At 33.8% G+C, this 17426-nt stretch overlaps 1 protein-coding gene across 7 annotated transcripts in view; it reads right to left on the bottom strand.

The window, feature by feature from the left end:
* Nucleotides 1-17426, bottom strand: part of LOC129928716 (Fanconi anemia group I protein-like) — a 48436-nt gene that overhangs the window by 20283 nt on the left and 10727 nt on the right. The window contains exons 4-12 of one of the 7 annotated variants that reach the window (XM_056044301.1): nt 6024-6181; nt 5674-5746; nt 5452-5563; nt 3886-3977; nt 3303-3497; nt 3049-3133; nt 1561-1756; nt 751-865; nt 470-592 (exon numbers count right to left, since the gene is read on the bottom strand). In XM_056044301.1, the coding sequence (XP_055900276.1) occupies nt 470-592; nt 751-865; nt 1561-1756; nt 3049-3082 (468 nt within the window). In that variant the 5' untranslated portion in view covers nt 3083-3133; nt 3303-3497; nt 3886-3977; ... (1 more) ...; nt 5674-5746; nt 6024-6181. The remainder of the gene's footprint in view (nt 1-469; nt 593-750; nt 866-1560; nt 1757-3048; nt 3134-3302; nt 3498-3885; nt 3978-5451; nt 5564-5673; nt 5747-6023; nt 6182-17426) is intronic. The other 6 variants (XM_056044300.1, XM_056044302.1, XM_056044306.1 and 3 more) reach the window with 6 other exon arrangements.

The following is a 17426-nucleotide window of genomic DNA, read 5'->3' as shown; positions in this document are numbered from 1 at the left end:
GAAGTAAAAAAAAATAGTTGATCAACAAAATTAGTAAGGACATTTTTTTGTTGTTTACTTGTTAAAAAAAGTATTAATTTGAAAAATTTATTTTAAAAGAGAAACATTATTTAATTATTTGGTCAATAAAGATTGCTTTTTTTTAAAAGAGAGAAGAAGAAAGCTAGATTGGTAAAATCTTAATTCCTCTGACAGAGCAACAACAATTCACAAAATGTTAAAAAAAAAACATAAGAAAGTATTTTCCATTGCCCATCATTGCAAACAATTGTAAGCTGTAGTACACACAAAATTGTACAAATTAAAATAATACCATTAAGCATAAACAGCTAATTGAAAAGCTAAAATGAAATGCTTACAACTCAACCAATAATGAGAATGATATCTCCTATTTCCCATTTTAAAAATTTGTGTATAATTCCTAAGCAAAGAGAGAGTGCCTATTTGTTTATTTAAAGACACTACTAACCTGATATATATTTAACCGGACATCCACATGTTGAGTCAAACATCTGGAGAGGTTACCAATGATCTCCAAACACAAGGCTTCATTGCTGGCAGGGCTATAACTTGAATGGACATCTGCCTGTATCTAACAATTTCAACATAATTGACAATAAATTAGAGTCAGCTAATGAATAAACAAAATATTTTTTTGTTGAGAACCAATTAGATAATAATACAAAAAAGAAATCTTTATTTATAAAATAAAACTTAAACTATAAAATAAATGCATTAAGAATGAATTACTTGACTCAATGAGATTGGCTGACTTATCTGACTAGATGGAAGTGCTCCAACGACACGACAATGTTTCAAAATCATGAGAAATCCTAATGCACCTATCTTGCGTGAATCTAAAGGTCTTTGAATCAAAGATAAGAACATACTAAATAAATTAAGATAAGCTTTAATGATGATCTAAAACTAAATAAAGAGCCATGTATACTAATCTAAAAAAAAAAATAGATGGAAAATATTTCTTATAAAACTAAATGGACACATCAAACAAGTTTATTTCACATGCACATATAAAGAATAATAAAAAAAGCTTTTTGAAGCTTTGGGGAAGATCTCACACTAAAAGGTTATTCTGCTCTTTGATAACATTTTGATTGGACTCTACAGAGCTAAAAAAGTGAAAATGTTTTATTTGGTTTTAAAAATGTTATGTTTATCACTTCTTCTGTAATCTGTACACAGCATACCTCTAAAAGATTGCTATGTATGGATTCATCTACATTTTATTCTAAAGAAAGATTTCAAAAAAGTTGACAAAGATCGCCATTTTCACTCAATAAAATCTGTTAATGTTTTTAATGGTCTCACATTAGTTCAAGTCTCTGTTGTGAATGAGCTTCTTCATGATATAATGTGAGAGTATGACTGAGGCTGCCTATCAGTTTGTGTATCATCTTATTAATAGTATTTTAGTTAGTTTTTTTTTTTAGAGATTAACATAGATGGAAAAGAACAGAAATACAATATCCATGGGTTGGGGTTATGGTGGAGTAGGAGGCTAAAATGAATAGCTTATAAATAAAGTCATAAAATGTTTACCTTGAAAACATGGCTTTTCTCAGGTTTAAAATAAGCGTATCTTTTAAGAATGGGCTAAGCTTTAGCAGTGGTTGTAAGGCAGAGAGTAGTCTTTCTGCAGATTTGGGATTCATTTTATCTAGCTTCTCAAACAAAATGCAAACTTTGTTGGTAGATTCAAGAAGAAGTTGTGGTGATGATGTGACTATGTCTGACTCTGTAAGAAAACATGAATATTGACATTTGAAGATTCTTAAAAGGTTTTTATATTTGTTAATTGCTGTAGAAGGGGATTAGATTCTGTGTATAAAAATTACCCTGTGAACTAACGAAAAAAGAATATGTCACTAACTAACTAGAAGAGTAGAAAGCCAAGACAAAAAAAATATATTAAGATGTCGTGTGCAGATGAAGAAAGTTTCATTGGGTATTTTATTGACACATTGGGCAAAGGAAGTCTCTGTTACCAAAGGACACTTCAGTCATTGTTTATGATGCTTTTGCCTTACTGTTTCTTTTTGTTGCCTTTTTGTTGTTCCCCATTATAGAGTCTAATGTCTATACCTATGTCTAATGATATTTATACTTTATCTTTATGTAGTTGCTCATTATTGGTTTGCCATTAGAGTTTCTGTGAAGTGGTGATTATAAGGAGTTCATATTTGTCTCTTGTATGGGCTCAGGCTTTGGACTTTGTCAGGCTTGATCTGGGTGTAGACCACTGTGTAGAGATGCTCTATAGTCTTTGCATAGGCCTTACTAGTTGTGGACAGTGTGCCCAATATTTTATCTATACCATTGTAGCGCCTTCATGTTACGCAGAGTTACGCTATTAGTTTTATTAATGTGTGTATCTTTGAATGAATACTTAAGATATAATATAATTTTCCTTCATTAATTGCTATTCATTAAAGATTGCTCATATCATCTCATCAGAAATATCACTTGTTGACAGCTCTAAATTACTTTGTTTTAGTTACCTGTTTATTTTAACTAATAACTGTCAGGGCCCTGCCAAATGAGCGAAGGTTTAAAAAAATACAACCATGACAAGTTTGACTAAGCATAACAAGGTGCACAAGGGAAAAAATGTATGTGTTAGGACATGAAATCTATTAATTTCAAAGATTAACATTTTTAACTCTAAGAAAAAGGCAAAAGTTCACTTTATTTTTTTTTATGGAAACTTATCATATTGGATAGCTATAGCACTTTGCTAACCAACAAATTCTGTTGAATATTGAGATTTTTTTGTTATGAAATTGTTAGGATTCCCTGTAACTGAGCTTTGATGAGTACTAGGGACCAAGCTCTGTTTTTGTTTGGGATGTTTGTAAAAGATAGTCACATCATCAGACCATAGCCTGCTATGTCTTAAAATGGAATCTTTTGTTACTTCTAGCAAGACAAGGTTATAGCACTGCTTAACATTAACCACTTAATGACTATCATTAGTAAGTAATCAATGAATTGTAACATAATTAATGAGTACAGCAATAATTGTTTTACCAAGATATTGTGTGACTGGTGATGTTGGTTTCATAAGTTCACCAAAAAGAGTGTTGAGAATATCATCTCTAAAGACATGATGAACCTTATGAATAAATAACAAAACAACAAGTTACAAAACTAACAACAATAGATTTTAATTTCAAATTTTAAAAATATAAATGTTACATTTTTTAAACTTTAATACCCAAATTATAATTCTTTTTTTTTAGGGGTCTATCTTCTGAGAACTTAAGTTGAATAAAAATGCTTGCCTTAAATGTTTTCAATAAAAGTCTTTGACCCAGCTGGCAGGCCTGTTGTGATGGAGATAAAGTCTTGCTTTAAATCATTGTCTGGTAGTACTCCAAACACAGGTTTAGGGCCAAAAGAATCAATCAATTTAAATCCCAGTTTGACCAGACCTTGTGTGACTTGATCCCAATCACAAGAACTAGCAATAAAGAACACTGAAACATAATGTCATGTTACCATGGTGCTAACATTATAAACAATCAAACTTTTCCTAATTAAAACTTTGCAATTTTTTAGACATAGAAGTATAAAAAATTTAAATGAAAGAGAGAGATTTTAATAGGAAAAAGTAAGTGCTGCTTAATTAACATCACCATAATTGACTACGGAATTGAAAGACATAATTAGACAACATGTCCTCTAACATTTGTAATAGTGATTAGTAGCATATAACTTAAAGTCATAAGATTTTAAGTGATCAATAAGAAAGCCTAATGAACTTATTTTTTTTTTGTAACAAAGTTCTAGAATAACTGCATAACTTCATCTCTGGCAGTGCCTTAATGATTTTAACTTCTTTACAGAGAACAACAAGGTATTTACCTTGGAGTTTTTGTCTCAGATGAAGGAACCAAACCTGAACTACTGGCCAGAATTGCCTAGACAACAGCAGCACTTGCAAAACTCAAAACAATCTGGACAGACAAAGGCATAGCCCTTGACACTAAAATCAGACTGATGCACTCCCTTGTTACGGCCACATTATTATTATATGAATGCGAATATTGGATGCTGACTGCAGATCTAGAGAAAGGGATCCTAGCAATGGAGCTAAGATGCTACAGAAAGATCTTCAGTATCTTATCTTATATGATACAGATGTTACTTCAAAAAGAAGATGATTACGTCCTACGGGTCATGCATATTTACATATTAACCAATGACCTAAATTCTGCCAAGTCAATGGTTTTCTTAGCTAGATCAGGCAACCCATTCCATGCTCTAATAGTGCTAGGGAAGAAAAAGCATTTGTACAAATTTGTCCTAGCATATGGAATGATGAATGTGCCTTTATCTTTGGGTCTTTCTGAGTATTTTATTACATTTTGTTTTTGTATTTGAAGATTATGGTTCAGTGTTTTATGTATAATTGCTAAATCTTCTATTCGAAGGCTTTCTAAATTTAGTGATTTTACTAAAGGTGTTACTCTAGTCAAATGTGAATATTCGTTTGTTATGAATCGCACTGCTCTATTTTGTGTCTGTTCTAGTTTCTTAATGTTTTCTTGAGTTGAGGGGTCCCAAACAGAGGATGCATATTCTAATATAAGCCTAACAAGGGTTAAATAACATTTTAGTTTTATGTTCTTATTTGATTTATAGAAATTTCTTTTAATAAACCCTAATGCTTTATTTGATTTTATGACAGTTTCATCAATATGGGGATTCCATGACAGTTTTTCATTTATTATAACGCCTAGGTATTTTGCATTTTTAGTCAGTGTTACTGGTTTACTATGAATAAGATAAGTGGAATTAATTAATTAACTTGTTTTTACAAAGATTGCATCATGAATGAAGAGATTAGAAACAGGATTAATACAGCAGTTGGACTCTCTGATGACCAGCTAACCACTGTCAAAAAAAAAGTAAACTCAAACTCTATGGCCAGGTCTTTCAGGCCCGCAAAGACTTTCCTTCAGGAAAAAAATACCAGAAAAAGAAGAAAACGGAAGACAGAGGAAGCGATGGGAAGACATCAAAGAATGGACAGGCATGTCATTGAATGAAATTCTATCCAAAGCAAAGGACAGAGAGGAATGGAGAAAGACATTTGAGAGATCTTGTTAGGTGTCAAAATGGTTGAACAGACTAAGGGATAGGTGATGAAGAGAACATACAACTCAATACTTTGAGCATCAAGCCATTGATCTCTTCAAATTTTCTCCAAAATTGAAATGATGCTTTTTTGTAATATAATCACTGATTCACACACATTTACTCACATAACTAAGTAGCTTTTGTTTACCCATCTTACTATCATTATTGTTTTAAAAAGATACAAATTATTTTGGTTTCTATACATACATTCCTATTTCTTAGGCAAACTTTTGCATTTATAAAACAATTAGTTTTTAGATGGACATAATGAAAGACAGACAAACATACCCATACATGTTTAGCCAGCAGAAAAACATCTTACTCTATAATTCTAGTCTGGCTGCAAGTCGTCCATACATTGAGTATAGTTGATAGATAACTTCTTTAGTGTCTTGTAAATCTGTGCATAGCAAACAAATAAAACATATTTGTAGAATCATAGTAGTTACACATAAACTTGATTTTTTAACTGAGTAAAGTAGGATTTAATTTGTAGAATTCAAAGTATACCATCTTGATCCTTTCTCTTTCTCCTCAAACTTCATTTTGTGTACATATCTGAGGGCATGTGATGCATGATTACCTGATTAGGGAATAAATTCAAAAGATAACATTGCAATGTCTGTGAATATTTACCATTTCTAAATACAACAGCAAACATTCATCTTCAAAAATATTATGGTGTTAATTTTTATAAACAATATTTAGACAAAATACAAAAAATATTCAAATAAAGTTAAGTTTCTATGTAGTGAGTGGATGCTTTACCCACTTAATGTTTATTTGACATAGTGTCCATATTCAATTAAAATTTTATTTACCAACAGTGCTATTTTAGTAACAGTAATAAACAAACTTACCGATTGATAAGAAATACATTCCTAAGACCTCGAAATAGTCTCACCACAGCTATAGGTGTTGGAATGATATCAAAAGGTATTGAGAGTGTTGTCCCTTGCTCTATAAAAGAAATCCAAAGCTTGCCTCTGGCAAACTTCCACACACAGTCTTCACTTTTCTGAAAAACGTACAACTTAGTAAATAGATGGCAACATAATGGAGAAAATGCAACAATCAATAATCTGTTGTACCACAACAATGATAAATATCTAGCAGTCATAATCAAACATCATCCATAGCTAATGGCAGGGAGACTCAAATCATAGTGAGAATTCTTGCAATTTTTAAAACTTTTCCAACTATATTGAATCCTCGAAAATAAAGAGCTGGCAATGCAAAGACCAACTAAATAAAGTCAACTACATTAGAGTTACCTGTGGCAATGTTTATGTGCAAGGTCCATATTTTGGTTAATATTACAGTGGTGAATATTGTTTTTTTATTAAAATAAAACTTATGACCAATAGCCAACAGGGCTTTAAAAGGGGCATCAGTATTGGAGCTGACCTGCTAACTATAGTAAAAAAACATAAGCTAAAAATCTATGGCCACCTTACAAGGTCTTAGGGGCCCGCAAGGACTATGTGGTCAAGACATTTTCAAAATAGTTATAAGGCGAAAAAAATATGAATTGATCAAAATCAATCTTAACGAGAATAAAATAGAAATACTCATTGGTCGGCATTCTATTTTTATGTCAGTGTAACTCTTATTCTTTGATAATAATTTTTGTTTAGATGCAAGAGCGTTCAATGACAACTTGAATTATAGACCTGAATGGATTCCACTTTAGATTTTTCAGAATGTGGTGACTGATAGTGACATGCAGATGGTGGTGACTGATAGTACCATTAATGCAGATGGTGGTGACTGACAACTCCATTCAAACAGATGGTGGTGACTTATAGCACCATTCATGCATATGGTGGTGACTGATAGTACCATTCATATAGATGGTGGTGACTGATAGTACCATTCAAACAGATGGTGGTGACTGATAGTATCATTCATACAGATGGTGGTGACTGATATTACCATTCATTCAAATGGTGGTGACTGATAGTACCATTCATTCAGAATGTGGTGACTGATAGTGACATGCAGATGGTGGTGACTGATAGTACCATTAATGCAGATGGTGGTGACTGACAACTCCATTCAAACAGATGGTGGTGACTTATAGCACCATTCATGCATATGGTGGTGACTGATAGTACCATTCAAATAGTATTATTCATGCACATGGTGGTGACTGATATTACCATTCATTCAAATGGTGGTGACTGATAGTACCATTAATGCAGATGGTGGTGACTGACAACTGCATTCAAACAGATGGTGGTGACCTAGAGCACCATTCATGCATATGGTGGTGACTGATAGTTCCATTCATATAGATGGTGGTGACTGATAGTACCATTCAAACAGATGGTGGTGACTGATAGTATCATTCATACAGATGGTGGTGACTGATATTACCATTCATTCAAATGGTGAAGACTGATAGTACCATTCATTCAGAATGTGGTGACTGATAGTGACATGCAGATGGTGGTGACTGATAGTACCATTAATGCAGATGGTGGTGACTGACAACTCCATTCAAACAGATGGTGGTGACTTATAGCACCATTCATGCATATGGTGGTGACTGATAGTACCATTCATATAGTATTATTCATGCACATGGTGGTGACTGATATTACCATTCATTCAAATGGTGGTGACTGACAGTACCATTAATGCATATGGTGGTGACTGATAGTACCATTCATATAGATGGTGGTGACTGATAGTACCATTAATGCAGATGGTGGTGACTGACAACTCCATTCAAACAGATGGTGGTGACCTATAGCACCATTCATGCATATGGTGGTGACTGATAGTACCATTCAAACAGATGGTGGTGACTGATAGTATCATTCATACAGATGGTGGTGACTTATATTACCATTCATTCAAATGGTGGTGACTGATAGTACCATTCATTCAGAATGTGGTGACTGATAGTGACACGCAGATGGTGGTGACTGATAGTACTATTAATGCAGATGGTGGTGACTGACAACTCCATTCAAACAGATGGTGGTGACTTATAGCACCATTCATGCATATGGTGGTGACTAATATTACCATTCATTCAAATGGTGGTGACTGATAGTACCATTAATGCAGATGGTGGTGACTGACAACTCCATTCAAACAGATGGTGGTGACTTATAGCACCATTCATGCATATGGTGGTGACTGATAGTACCATTCATATAGTATTATTCATGCAGATGGTGGTGACTGATATTAACATTCATTCAAATGGTGGTGACTGATAGTACCATTAATGCAGATGGTGGTGACTGACAACTCCATTCAAACAGATGGTGGTGACCTATAGCACCATTCATGCATATGGTGGTGACTGATAGTACCATTCATATAGATGGTGGTGAATGATAGTACCATTCAAACAGATGGTGGTGACTGATAGTATCATTCATACAGATGGTGGTGACTGATATTACCATTTATTCAAATGGTGGTGACTGATAGTACCAATCATTCAGAATGTGGTGACTGATAGTGACATGGAGATGGTGGTGACTGATAGTACCATTCATGCATATGGTGGTGACTGACAGTACCATTAATGCAGATGGTGGTGACTGACAACTCCATTCAAACAGATGGTGGTGACCTATAGCACCATTCATGCATATGGTGGTGACTGATAGTACCATTCATATAGATGGTGGTGACTGATAGTACCATTCAAACAGATGGTGGTGACTGATAGTATCATTCATACAGATGGTGGTGACTGATATTACCATTCATCCAAATGGTGGTGACTGATAGTACCATTCATTCAGAATGTGGTGACTGATAGTGACATGCAGATGGTGGTGACTGATAGTACCATTAATGCAGATGGTGGTGACTGACAACTCCATTCAAACAGATGGTGGTGACTTATAGCACCATTCATGCATATGGTGGTGACTGATAGTACCATTCATATAGTATTATTCATGGACATGGTGGTGACTGATATTACCATTCATTCAAATGGTGGTGACTGATAGTACCATTAATGCAGATGGTGGTGACTGACAACTGCATTCAAACAGATGGTGGTGACCTAGAGCACCATTCATGCATATGGTGGTGACTGATAGTTCCATTCATATAGATGGTGGTGACTGATAGTACCATTCAAACAGATGGTGGTGACTGATAGTATCATTCATACAGATGGTGGTGACTGATATTACCATTCATTCAAATGGTGAAGACTGATAGTACCATTCATTCAGAATGTGGTGACTGATAGTGACATGCAGATGGTGGTGACTGATAGTACCATTCATTCAGAATGTGGTGACTGATAGTGACATGCAGATGGTGGTGACTGATAGTACCATTAATGCAGATGGTGGTGACTGACAACTCCATTCAAACAGATGGTGGTGACTTATAGCACCATTCATGCATATGGTGGTGACTGATAGTACCATTCAAATAGTATTATTCATGCACATGGTGGTGACTGATATTACCATTCATTCAAATGGTGGTGACTGATAGTACCATTAATGCAGATGGTGGTGACTGACAACTGCATTCAAACAGATGGTGGTGACCTAGAGCACCATTCATGCATATGGTGGTGACTGATAGTTCCATTCATATAGATGGTGGTGACTGATAGTACCATTCAAACAGATGGTGGTGACTGATAGTATCATTCATACAGATGGTGGTGACTGATATTACCATTCATTCAAATGGTGAAGACTGATAGTACCATTCATTCAGAATGTGGTGACTGATAGTGACATGCAGATGGTGGTGACTGATAGTACCATTAATGCAGATGGTGGTGACTGACAACTCCATTCAAACAGATGGTGGTGACTTATAGCACCATTCATGCATATGGTGGTGACTGATAGTACCATTCATATAGTATTATTCATGCACATGGTGGTGACTGATATTACCATTCATTCAAATGGTGGTGACTGACAGTACCATTAATGCAGATGGTGGTGACTGACAACTCCATTCAAACAGATGGTGATGACCTATAGCACCATTCATGCATATGGTGGTGACTGATAGTACCATTCATATAGATGGTGGTGACTGATAGTACCATTAATGCAGATGGTGGTGACTGACAACTCCATTCAAACAGATGGTGATGACCTATAGCACCATTCATGCATATGGTGGTGACTGATAGTACCATTCATATAGATGGTGGTGACTGATAGTACCATTAATGCAGATGGTGGTGACTGACAACTCCATTCAAACAGATGGTGGTGACCTATAGCACCATTCATGCATATGGTGGTGACTGATAGTACCATTCAAACAGATGGTGGTGACTGATAGTATCATTCATACAGATGGTGGTGACTGATATTACCATTCATTCAAATGGTGGTGACTGATAGTACCATTCATTCAGAATGTGGTGACTGATAGTGACATGCAGATGGTGGTGACTGATAGTACCATTAATGCAGATGGTGGTGACTGACAACTCCATTCAAACAGATGGTGGTGACTTATAGCACCATTCATGCATATGGTGGTGACTGATATTACCATTCATTCAAATGGTGGTGACTGATAGTACCATTAATGCAGATGGTGGTGACTGACAACTCCATTCAAACAGATGGTGGTGACCTATAGCACCATTCATGCATATGGTGGTGACTGATAGTACCATTCATATAGATGGTGGTGACTGATAGTACCATTAATGCAGATGGTGGTGACTGACAACTCCATTCAAACAGATGGTGGTGACTTATAGCACCATTCATGCATATGGTGGTGACTGATAGTACCATTCATATAGTATTATTCATGCAGATGGTGGTGACTGATATTAACATTCATTCAAATGGTGGTGACTGATAGTACCATTAATGCAGATGGTGGTGACTGACAACTCCATTCAAACAGATGGTGGTGACCTATAGCACCATTCATGCATATGGTGGTGACTGATAGTACCATTCATATAGATGGTGGTGACTGATAGTACCATTAATGCAGATGGTGGTGACTGACAACTCCATTCAAACAGATGGTGGTGACTTATAGCACCATTCATTGACAATGTGGTGACTGATAGTGACATGCAGATGGTGGTGACTAATAGTATCATAATGCAGATGGCGGTGACTGACAACTCCATTCAAACAGATGGTGGTGACTTATAGCACCATTCATGCATATGGTGGTGACTGACAGTACCATTCTTAGCAATTATACATTAAACACTGAACCACACAGATGGTGGTGACTGATAGTACCATTCATACAGATGTTGTTGACTGATAGTATCAATTATACAGATGGTGGTGACTTAAATCACCATTCATATAGATGGTGGTGACTAATAGTACCATTCACACAGATGGTGGTGACTAATAGTACCATTCACACAGATGGTGGTGACTTAAATCACCATTCATATAGATGGTGGTGACTAATAGTACCATTCACAAAGATGGTGGTGACTGAGCATGGAATGGGTTGCCTGAGCCAACCAAGAAAACCAATGACTTGTCAGAATTTAAGTCATTGGTTAACATGCATGACTAGATGCATGATGCATAGGATGTAATCATCATTTCTATATTTTATATTTGGATTCATTAATTCATGTATTGTCATTGACAAGGAATATATGTTTAAAATTTCAACTTGATCCGTGAAAAGGAAATGGGAGACAGACACAGACGAAGTGAGCTAAGCTTTAAAAAAAGTCCTAAATTCTGTTAAAAGAATCCAAAGAAGCTAACAAATGAACTGTCTTTATTTCATGTCTAACTCTAGTCTTTGTTTTTATGATGATGTTATTGTCACTATAAAAAACCTAATACGCAAAACAAAATGAATCTTAACATTTTTTTTACAGGCCTAATTCCATATTGTAAAGTAGCAAATCCTAATAATGTTAATAATGTATAGCCTAAAAGTACTTAGAGTTGTTCTAGTGTGCACACACGTTTTAATAATTGTAATTTTTTAGTTAATTTAATGATATATTAATTCTAATTGTTCATCTTTCCTTTCAACTAACAAAGGAATTCCTAAAACACAAAGTTGTAAAATCTCATGTAGCATAAATTTCTTAAGATGAAATCAAAGTTTCAAGCTATAAGTTTTCTATAATGTTTATGGGCTAGCTGATCAAACCATTACAGGCTAGAAATATAGAATAGAAAATAGAAATATTTGCCAATGCTTTGCAACCACAGGAAAAATAAATTATACAAGTTGAGGACAATAAATATTTTTTGACCTAAAGTTAGCTTTCTTATTTTAAAAACTAATTTGAAGTATACAATTAAAAAATTACTTAATGTTTACTTCCTTTTTAGAGCTCTATGTCAAGCAAGCAACTTACAATTACTGGTTAATTGAAAACTTATGAATGGGTTAATTAGAACTAGCTGCAGTGTGTTAAGGTGCTTAGTTCTATTAACTTCTAAACGGTGAAGATCACACTTGATAAAGCAATTCCAGTATTATATTAATGATAGATTGTAGAATATTAACATTCTGAAATGAAGCTTCTCAATCAAACTGTATAAAGGCAGATTAAATAAATACAATTTATATCTAGTCATACACAAAATACATTGAAGTGACAGTAATAAAGTCTAAACTATACAAAAGATTAGATACAGAAAACAGCAAGGCTCTTAAAAATGGTACCTCAATTCCTGTAAACCAAGTGTCCCTCTTATTTAATTATACAGGTTACATTTATTCAAAAAATAGATAATTATGTCTTTCTAATTATGAATTTCATGTGTCAGTCTAGTCATGCATGTTAATCAGTGACTTAAACTCTGCTAAGTAATTGTTTTTCCCAGCTGATTCATGAAACGAACTACACGCTCATTTAAACTATACTATTCTTAACAACACTCTTCATATAGCTATTTCTACAAGAGAGGTCATTAGTACTATCAAAGCAAAGATGGACTGGCTTAATGGGCATTCTGGCAAATGTTCAAATGCCTGATGGGTAGACACTACAACTGGACCAGTGGACCACTGAATAGGCCCTTTGAATGATATTAAGGCCTGTTTAAGTTTTTAATATTTTTTGTAAAAGGTGTCCTTTTACCTTTTTAAAGATCTTTTTATAAAATGTACAGTGTATACTAGCCTTATACACATTTTTGATAATGATAGAATGGATTATATGATATAATATATGGCCTAAATTCAAAATATTAGGTGCATATAAGGACTGTAGTGCATCTTACGGCAAGGTGCAGGGCATAGTAGGCCTATTATTTTCGGTATTGTACTGTACTACAGTTCAGTGACTGTACTGTTAATAAAGTACAATACATTTTAATCAAACATTTAGAAAAAAATCTAGTCTTGATTAAAAAAAAAGCAATTACTTTTGTGATTTAATAACTCATATCTACGGTCTACGTCTACGTTATTATTTAAATTTAGACTATTTATTATACTAGATCTAGACAATCTTAGTCAATCTAGTAACTAGTCTAGATCTAGATCTAATTCTAATCAAGTCTAATGTTTTGTTATTTCAATGAAATCAATGCAATGATGTAAAATCATAAAGAATCTACACACAAAAAGTACAATAATCAAGTTATATTTAATACTGGTACTTTTCATTTGTTGAACAAAAGAACGTCATTTAACCTCGTTCTTCTTTCGACATAGATTCTATCTAAAAAAGGAAAGAAAATACAATCATAACAATGTGAGCCACCATAGTCCATACTGATGCTTTTACCGTTGTCAACAATAATATTACGGTGTATAAGCAAAAAGTCCCCTGAGAAATGTTGAGAATGCTGTACAACTATAAACCTAGATCTAGAACAGGGGTTCTTAACCTGTGGTCGCGACCCCTTTGGACGTCAAATGACCATTTCACAGGGTCGCCTAAGACCATCAGAAAATTGGATTTGGGGGGGGGGGGGGGGATTTATAATTTTTATCGCTAGTTTTTTTTGTTCTTATGTGTTGTAACATTTTTGTACCACAGTGGATATAGATTTATATTGCAAATTATAGAGATGGGACATTACTCAAATAGCATTATTACCAAATAAATTTAGAAACGATCGTCAAGTTTCAATTTTTAAAAAAAGTGGCGGTGACAAATATATTAATAAGGAGTCTTCGAGTCTGAATTTTAAGATTAGTGAGGAATGCAGTATTTCCCATGGCTGCGCAGTCCCAGCTGTGACCTACATATAACATAGACATACCCTATATATTGCAAGACGATACAGAGGGTACTTTTAGTGAATGTAACATCCTTGTTTGATAGTAGTTTGTTATTTTTATTTGTTCTTCTTTGTGTTTCTTTTTTTTTTATAATTGTCATTCAAAAATCGATGTTACAGACCACATCTTTGTTGTTGCAAAATATATTTTTCAAGAAATAAATTTACTGTCTATCAATGCATCGAAACACCATTGTGGGATCAAACATTTCTTTGGTGAAGATATAATCACGTCGTGAAGAAAATTCAATTAATAAATACGCCATCGTATTATAGTCAATGAAAAAATGAAAAAAAGTTCATTATGTAACAACTCATGAACACGGACTTGTAACAAAAGAAGGTTAATAAAAGAAAAGAGAATGACGATTTTTTAATATTTTTTTTTTGCGGTATAGTTTTAGCAGAAACCCGATGCAACATTTGTAATGAAGTTCTCTCTGCCATATGTATTGAGGTCGAACAAACATCCGAACTTTGCCGATTATGACATACATTGGTTTAGTTTAGATGGTTTAGACTCATATGGCAAGTACCATAATTGAAACATATCAGCCTATGAATCTTCTTGTTTGGTAGCTGTCAGAATCGCCAGAGTTCTGAAACCTCACACCACTACCAAGCAATTATTGTCAGTGGCTAAAGATATGATTGGAGCCAAATTTATTAATAAATTTAGTGTAATTTGCATAAATAATGACACTATTTACAGGAGATTAGTTGACATGTCTTCTGATATTAAGGAAATGATATCTGCTTCTTTTACAATATTTAGCATCCAGCTTGATGAATCCACAGGCGTTGTAAATTGTTCACAATTACTAGTTCCGGTAAGATATACCAGTATACACAAAGGCGATTTTCAAAGATTAGTTTCAATGCAAAACTCTATAAACGACCTCTACAGCGCCTGATGTAATTGACAAAGTTGGTTAAATTTGAAAAAGCAAAAGACTTCTTGGAAAAATAATTGTGGCATCTGAACAGATGGTGCTCTAAGTATGCTTGGATGTCAGTCTAGAGGTTCTATCTTTGGTATAGAATGAGTCCTCATAAGAATTCATCCTAATTCACTGTATGATTTATCGAAAAATATTAGCAACGTCAATAGCAATGCATCTAAATATTTCTCTTCAATGTCAATTACAAAATTCTGGATCAATTGTTTGCAGTCATATCTTCACAACATAAATAACATATATACACACACACACATATATATATCTTTAAATACAAACTATAAATTCTAAGCTTTTACTTTAATTACTATAATCTACATGTATGTTTGAACATTTCATTTTTTTATATATAATATTCACATAGATAGGCCTACCTACTACTACTATAGTCTATATTACTATATTAGTATAATCAAACTTTGTAGCACCTATGTTAAAAGTTAACTCTATTTTAAATAAAAGATCTAATAGATCTATAAATATTTATTGGCTGACAGAGTAGTTAGTAGAACTTATCAAATATAGAGCTAATTAACTGGATCTTCTAACTCTTTGAGTACTTAGACTGATTTTTATACTAGAACTAGATAATCAAGAATGTCTAGATCTAATCAAGATGTCATTTTAATTCTATAATAGTAAAAGAGTAGATCCTTCAATTTACACCTATCTATATCTAGGTCTAATAAACAAACTAGATCTAGAATCTAGTAAGTATTAAGTATTAGAGATCTAGACATACTCACAATAGTCTCTGAGTCTAAGTCTAGACTTTAACTTGTCTAGGAATAGAGTTTATAGAGTGTCACTATAGTACTGCTAGAGCTACTAGTTAACTAGATATTATATTTTCTCTAGATTTAGTTAGGTCTAGCGGCAGTCTAGCCTAAACCTAAATCCAAATTAGTAATTACTCTAGATTTAGTTCTAGATCTTGAAATTTGATCTAGACACTAATTTAGTAATGATAGAAGACTAGCCCTAGCTAGAATCATCTACTTGATTAAAATACGTTTTTTATAATTAGATCTAGATCTAAAATCTAGATTTAATTAGATTAATTAGATCTAGACTTTAAAAGTAGAATATTATTTATTTTTTTTAGATCTATATCTGATAATAGATAATCTACTTTTGATCTACGCTGCTTCTGCCCAGGGACTAGTCACTAGAGTGACTAGACTCTAGTAACTCTACTTATCTACTTACTACTAGTCTAGTAAGTAGTGACTAGACCTACCTAGTCGGCTAGTGGTAGATTGTAACTACTGTAAGATTCTAACTAAATATTCAAATTATCAGTATCTAGATCTTATAGTTAATAATCATTGACATCGATCTATCATTATCATCTACTGAGATGATCTAGACTAGACTTAGACTATATAATAATATATACTAAATATAGATCTAACTATACTATCATTATCATGATTATTCATACGACGATGATACATCATACGGTTATTACGGTAATTTCGCATTTTCATTTTCGGGTAAATACGTTCAACTTCTAAAATCATTTTAAAATGTAGAAATAGATCTAGATTTAGCCTCTAGGTCTGGTTTCCTGGTTTCAATTTTTATGCCGGCAGATCAAACTTATTAGAATTAGATCTTACTAAATTAGGCGTCTCAGGCCGGGGCCTTACTGATTTGTTTCTAAATTTTGTTTACGTTTTTGATAAAAAGCGAAAGTTCGGAAAAAAGCGCATGCGCCGTAACTTAAGAATTGTAACTTCCTGTCTTTCTTTGAATTCGACTTATTAAGTTTTAGTTTGAAAGATCAAAACGTGAATGTAAAAAAAAAAAAAAAAAAAAAGTCCTATACCGAGCCGGCAATCAGTCGTACTGGCATTTGCCGGCAAGCTTTTTTTTTTTACTTCGATTTTGCCGGCATGCCGGATAGCTGGCGATCTTGCATCCATGACAAATTTTTTTGTTATGGTTGGGGGTCGCCTCCTAGTGAAAAGTTGTGTTAGGGAGTCGTGGAGCTAAAAAGGTTAAGAACCGCTGATCTAGAGTGAGAATATAGACTATATCTACTTCTGATAACTTAAACTCACTAAACCTGTAGCATAAAAATAAA

Source organism: Biomphalaria glabrata, chromosome 10, assembly GCF_947242115.1.
Source record: "Biomphalaria glabrata chromosome 10, xgBioGlab47.1, whole genome shotgun sequence".
Taxonomy (NCBI): domain Eukaryota; kingdom Metazoa; phylum Mollusca; class Gastropoda; family Planorbidae; genus Biomphalaria; species Biomphalaria glabrata.
Note: the sequence above shows the minus strand (reverse complement) of the source record. Positions and strands in the feature narration are given on the sequence as shown.